This window comes from Leptodactylus fuscus, chromosome 3, assembly GCF_031893055.1.
Source record: "Leptodactylus fuscus isolate aLepFus1 chromosome 3, aLepFus1.hap2, whole genome shotgun sequence".
Lineage (NCBI taxonomy): Eukaryota > Metazoa > Chordata > Amphibia > Anura > Leptodactylidae > Leptodactylus > Leptodactylus fuscus.
Window position 1 is genome coordinate 78,463,095 of NC_134267.1, and position 7,048 is coordinate 78,470,142.

The window sequence follows — 7,048 nt, forward strand, 5'->3', positions numbered from 1 at the left end:
GCTTTTCGACCTGATGAATAATCTGGTTAGGATAATGTGTAGTCTGTATGAGGCATACTGTAAATAATTTTAGATTTTTTTTTTTTTTTTCGTAAAAAACATTTTGATTATCCTCGATCACAGTGTTGATTTGAATGGTCTGTGTTAAACTTTCTGTAGACATATATAAATAGGGCAGTATTTATCGTATTACTTGTTCGGTCTTGGTTTCTTTGTGTGAACATTGTGTTTTTCTTGCTTGTATTACAGGTACAGCCTCTCTTTTATTCCCTTTGCAAGGTAAGTGCATTAGCTGATCTTATTGTTTTCAAATTGTATGTGTCAAAAAATGGATCCCACGCTTCCACTATTGTCATTCTGCTCCTGTATCAGAAATGTGAACATAGCCTTTGTATAGTTTAAAGTGTATCTAATCTTTTGGAGAACTTTTGATTTTCTGATGACATTTGTCATCAATAAATTTTGGAATATACTGTACTTTAACAAGACTTTCTTTCTGTAAAAGCCTGCATTCTTTATGCTTTGCTTCTGTATTGAGAGCTGCCTTTCTGAGTAACTGTGTGGAGTTCAGGATCTTGGAGTACAGGTCTGTGTAAAATGTAGACAGAATGTGGTGGTGGGGGGTCACTTCAAATAGTTATAGCTCGAGCATTATAAAGAATTAGAAATTTGCCTTTAGTATCATATGTAAGTTGAGATTCTCTTATTTCATAGGTCACTAAGGGTTGAGATACTTATATCTTATATATCATGCAGCCGCATGTCAACATCCTAATCCCGACTGTTTTCAACCAGTGATATCTCCTGCAAATAGAGAGAGTACTACCACTATGAAAGAAGAGAATCTCCTCTTTCATGTGACACCAAAAGCAAATTTCTCTGTTTTATAATGCCCGAAATATAACACTCTCTATTTTCTACATTTTACACAGCCCATACATGCTAGGGGAAGACTAAAGACCTGTAGGATTTCACAAAAAGGATACAGAATTTGTTAATAATGTATATTACAAAATTAATTAAGGACACAAATACTGCTAGAAAATTAAACGTTGTCCGATAGCTTAGTTATGTTTTGACCCCTTAACCACTTCCGTACTGGACCAATTTCTGGTCCACGAGCAGACACCCTTATTTTTTGGGAAGCTGATTTCCCCTGTAACTGGGGCTGGTACAATTAGCCCCAGTTGCAGGAGGAATACAGCCTCCTGCAAGTTAATATAGGGCTAATAGAGCTGATCTGGGTCTTGTAGCGATGTGGCAGGAGGACACAGGCGGACACCGGAGGCAGGTCGCACAGACATCGGGAGTGGTGCTTCCTGTATCCTCCTTACATCACATACAAGCGATGTGGCAGGAGGACACAGGCGGACACCGGAGGCAGCGCAGGTCGCACAGACATGAGGAGCGGTGCCCTCCAATATTTAAAGTGAAGCACGCTGTTTCCATGGCCTGGCCCAATATAGTCAACTGTGCCCCTCTGTCACTTCGTCAGTCAGGTCACCCTAGCAACGTGACCTGACGCAGCCCAAATTACAGTAAGCAAAGCCACTACCGTAGTACAGTTTTCTGTGCCGCTCAGTAGTGGTCTCACTGGTCAGGTTTAGTGCCTGCTGCCTTCCTGGACGGACCCTACCTGTGCCCCTGAAGTAAGCAGTATAATATCTTACTGTAGGATAAATAACCCCTCAGAGGGCGTTCACACTTGTGCTCGGTGTCTGGTGTATGCATTCCGTCGGGTTTCCATCTTCAGTCCAAGTGAACCTGGACAGGGGACGGAAACCCGGCAGTCACCTTTAAAACCCATTCAATTGAATGGGTTTGTAAAGGTGACCACCAGTGTCCGCCTGTGGCCTCTCTGCGGGGAAACCATTTTTTTTTTTTTTTTTTTTTTTAAGCTGGACACAAAGTCCTGCATGTCTGACTTTGTGTCCGGCAAAAAAAAACAAAAAAATAACGGACACTGGTGGTCACCTTTACAAACCCATTCAATTGATGGAAACCCGACGGAATGCATACACCAGACACCGAGCAGAGGTGTGAACGCCTCCTGAGATTGAAAATTGAATGCCCCCCTCCACCCCACGGTTGCATTCATCTCCATTTTTTCTCAATAACACATAGGAATAGCCTTAAGAAAGACATCTAAAGGTAGGGCAATAGCCTTTCTTAAGGCTATTCCTACGTGTCATCGAGAAAAAATGTGATTTTAATGGTAGAATCCCTTTAAACTATATTTCGGCCCTCCAATGGTCTGAGGGACAGTGAACTGGCCCACTGTTTAAAAAGTTTGAGGACCCCTGCCCTAGAGTATCAAAACATTGGAAACTCCCAAAAGTGACCCCATTTTAGAAACTACACCCCTCACAGAACATATCAAGGGGTATAATGAGCAGTCTGATCCCGCAGCTGTTTCACAGATTTTATTAATATTGGGACGTGAAAATGAAAAATAATAAACCGTCAATTTAGTCTCAATTTTTTTTTTTTTTTTCTCAAGAGGATAAAGGTGAAAAAGCACCCCACAGCCTGTTAATTAATTTCCCTAAACACAGCAATACCCCGTATGTTCTAAATTGCTGTATGGGTACACAGTGGTGCTTGGAATGGAAAGGGCACTATTTGGCATTTGGAGGGCAGATTTTGCTGGAATAGTTTTTAGGTGCCATGTCTCATTTGCAGAGCCCCTAAAGTACCAATAAAATGAAAACCCCAAAAAAGTGACCCCCTCAAGAAATTTATCAAGGGGCATTATCATTTTGAGTCCAAGATTGCATTTCAGGATTCTGCAATAGTGTAATGCTGTCCAAAAACCGAACCATCTAAATCTGTGCTCCAAAAACCAAATTAGCTCAAGCGTTTTTTTTTTTTGTTTTTTTTTTTTTCTGGTAATATAGTCATATGAGGGAATGTCTTTTGTGGGATGAGATGTATTTTGTAATTACGACAATTTCTAGGTGCCTGTAATCTATAGAATACATTTTATCAACTCTTTCTTGGTGGACTAAAAAAAACACCCAGCAATTCTGGTATTGCTTTTTACCATTTAATTTTTTCCACGCAGTGTACAGTATAAGTAACATGATACCTTTTTATTCTGTGGGTTGGTACAATTGCAGCGATACATTTATATTGTTTATGCATTACTGGTTTTGCAGAACAAAAAACCATATGGGGCAAAAAAATCAATTATTTTTGCAATGCCATCTTCTGAGATGTGTGTGGGTTTTTTTTTTTTTTTCTTTTTTTCCGGTTGACAGTTGATTGAGGACTTATTTGTTACGGGGCAATCTGTGCTTTTTATTGGTACAGTTTTGAGGTACATGTGACTTTTTTTTTTTTTTTCCCCCCAAATGGCAAAAAATCATTTATTTTTTTGCTTAAGTTTTGATTGGGGGGTTAAGGAGCAGGATGTTAGCTGTGAGTCAGGGTAAGTTCACACAGGGTTTTCTTGGATTGGAGGCCGCCTCGGGTTCCGATCCAAAAACCGGGTAGCCGTGACTGAAAGCCGGTGCACTGCAATGGCATCCAGCTGCACACTCTGCTCCGGATTAGGCCCAAAAAATAGGCCTAGTCCGGAGGAGGGTGTGTCTTCAGGCTGAGTCGCCTCACGATTTGGCCTGAAGAATTAACATCTCGCTGCTTTTTTCCAGGAGCCAGAAGAAATGGCTCCCGGGAAAAAGACCTGAGCGGCTCCCATTGATTTCAATGGGAGCCTTCTTTTTGGTCAGGGTTTTGAGGTGAATATGGACTCAAAACCCTGACCAAAAAAACTCTGTGTGAACTTACCCTTACAGCTAACACTTGCTCCTGATGCCGCTGGAAACATTCAGTTAGAAACCCCTAAGATGCTGCGGTCGCTATTGGCCGTGGCATCTTAAGGGTCAAACAGCGGGGATCGCACTACAGCAGGAGCCCGGCTACCAGATACAGTTTGGACTCGCGCGGTGATCGCACGGGCTCTGCTTCAAGCCTGCTTGAACAGTCGCGTACCTGTACGTGGGGATGCGGGAACTATGCACATCCCCTGATGTACATGTATGTGAAAATGTGTTTAGGGGTTAAAGGAGTTGTGCCATTAGACACTTGGCTTATCTTGCCATGGATCAGCATTCCATTGTGGCTATACTGTGACCAAAAACATTGGCAGAAAATGAAGAGGAAATTCTTTGTTTTACACAATGTGTAAAATTTTAATTGAACCTTACAAAAAAATAACATGAAGAGTAAAATCTGGTGAAATACACAACAAAATCTGCATGTTACAGGTTTTTCTGCCAAATTTGTTTTCTGTCTGTAACGCAACATGTTAACAATTTTATTGTATATAGAAATGGTGACACTACTTATGTTTACTTTTCTGAGATTTTAATATTGTATTTTTTATTTTTTTTTCACCAACAGGGATGCTGTGATAAAATGCTTTTCCTCATGTTTAAACTAGAATCTTGGAAGGCAATTATGACAGTAGAGATCAGGAAGCTACAGGAAGTCGGATCAGTTCTGTTTTATATTTCCGAAAACAATTTATTATTTTTTGTAAATAACAAAGTGCTGATTTTCTAAATTTATATTGTTTAAAGCAACAATATATTAACTTTTTTTTATTAATGCATATTTATGCAGTAACAAAAATAAGTGAACTCTTAAAACATGTTGACCGAAATGCCTTATTTCTTTTCTTTTTTTTTTTTTTTGACAGCTTTATTTTTTGAAATGCTAGCTTTATAAATATTTTTAAAGATATAATAAATCTACTTGGTGTATATATATAATAATTGTACTGCAAATCTTTTGTAAAAAGCAAAACATTCATGTAATAGAAATGTCAAATGAAAAATTAACACTTTTGGACATTCATTTAGATATTTAAAATTATTTAAAATGAATTAAGGTTATTTCTGAATGAATTCATCTATTAAATCTCATCTATGAAATAAACCAATGGAAACTACAACTTGCCCTGCAAATAAAGAGCCCTGACTTGACGACTCAACAAAACGTTAAAAAGTTTACACATGAGAATATGGACGCCCTGGCAAAACCTTTTTTCTTTTTTTTTTTTTTTTTTTTGAAATCTTTAGTAATAGTGGTAAAATAAAACCAATATATTATATAATCGTGATTATATGTAATCTTAATCAGTCACCACACACAATTGTCGTGGTGTTTTTTGTTTTGTTTTTTAATTTGGAGTGAACGCCATAGAAACAAAATGCCTAAAATTATAACATTGTAGGCTTTTTTTTTTCAAACATGCCCTTGTCACCAAAAAAAAAATTTCAAACTTTAATTTGGCACCATTTTGGGGTGCATATAACGTGTCACACAAAGTATTAGCCCTCATATATCGATGCGCATTAACACCCAGACTACCTTGCTTCATTAAAGGGTTGATTTACAAGAATGCATGTCTTTAGTGTGTGAACCCAAGAGCCAGACAGGTGGTTTGGATTCCGCAACCAGAAATGGTGATCAAGTTCAAGGGAAAAATGTATTTACTACAGGTTAATAAAGACAAGTTAACGGTAAAATAACAAGAGTAAGGACAAGCCAAATGCACAGTGTAGGATGAACAATTCAAAGTAGATTTTGCAATGTTTTCCACTTTTACTATGTCCGTTTCTGCAGTACGGACACTGAATGAACACTATACCCAAAACTATCCCTAACTGACCCTGACTTCACATTTGGGTGCACACCCCTCTTTTCTCAGTGGTCCAGGTGGACCACTTACGCTCTGTAGAAGCATGTGGTGGGGCCTAAAGTCGTTCCTTCCTTTGGTAGTGAAGCGTCTTCTCTTCACGCTTATCACGATATCTGGAGTGATGAAATTCTCCTCAGCAGGTATGGAGACCAAATGGATTCAATGGAGTCCAACAGCGGATATCACTCAGCAAACTGACAGTCCCGCAGAATCCATACACTGAGCTGTGATGTAAGCCGGGGTTTTGCAGCTACTGTCCGGTACTTCAACAGTACTGTGAGAGTCTCTATATGTGGTGGCAATATTCTCAACCACAATGTTTAATATAACTTTTACGGTGCCTGAATAGCCTTTTTAAAGGCTATTCACGCATATGTGGGGCTCTATCAGCATGATTTTGCTGATAGAGCCCCTTTACAGCAAGCACTGTTTACAAAAAGTTTTTCAATTTCTTAAACTTGCAGGCTCAGCACCCCCTTCTAATAACAAAGTAAAAATAATTGTAAGGTAGTTGCCAGAACAAGTGATAAACAGTGATTTACATAAAAATTGAGCTTCATTTCATAATCACTGTTTATTCATATGCAAATAAGGGGGAAACATAGGATAGAGAACAAAAGGCAAACACACATTCCAAAGTACTTTTCCCCTCCTTTGCATATTGATAAAATGGCAATTTATATGAAAACGGGGTTCCAAAGCTGAACTATTGAGGCATGTTTGGGAACTGTAGAAGCACCACTACAAAGTACTGTGATTTAGTTTTATAGTGAATTTACTGCTGACAGACTCCCTTTAACCCTATCCCTGCAAAGCATGTATCTCTATAGCTGGATAGCAAGGATCTTCATTAATCATTGATGTATATGAGATAAATATTTGATATTAACATCTATATTTCAGGTGATACAGCAGCTCAGAGCCAGAGATACAACCAGGTAAAACCCAAAGCAGTAAGTGACATATTATAGGTTTAAAACTTTCAGCAAAGGTCACTTTGTGCTGCAGGTTTTTTAAGCTGTGTATACATGGGATTTGTAAATTTAATTCAGTTAGCAGCTAGAAAACTCACAGCAGATAACTCATGACTAGGGTTGAACGATCAGGATTGTAAAAGATCGGATTCCGATCGGCGATCGAGTAAATTTCGCGATCGGAGTTCTGATCCCCATCTTTTTAGGCGGAATTGAGGTCTGAGGTTATTTCCCCACAATGCTCTGCTACTGGCCAAGCATTGTGGGAAAAGCTAAAAATGTCAGCTAGGCCCCATAGGAATGAATGGATGCAGTCGACACACAGCCTTCACCCCCCCCCCCTGCGCTGGCTGCTTCCGTTCATTCT

At 39.1% G+C, this 7,048-nt stretch overlaps 1 protein-coding gene across 2 annotated transcripts in view; it reads left to right on the forward strand.

The window, feature by feature from the left end:
- The window catches only part of SFT2D1 (SFT2 domain containing 1), a 43,375-nt gene extending 38,617 nt beyond the window's left edge, over window positions 1-4,758 (forward strand). For both annotated transcript variants that reach the window (XM_075267843.1, XM_075267842.1), the window contains exons 7-8: window positions 250-279; window positions 4,405-4,758. In XM_075267843.1, the coding sequence (XP_075123944.1) occupies window positions 250-279; window positions 4,405-4,444 (70 nt within the window). In that variant the 3' untranslated portion in view covers window positions 4,445-4,758. The remainder of the gene's footprint in view (window positions 1-249; window positions 280-4,404) is intronic.
- The last annotated feature ends 2,290 nt before the right edge of the window (window positions 4,759-7,048 follow it).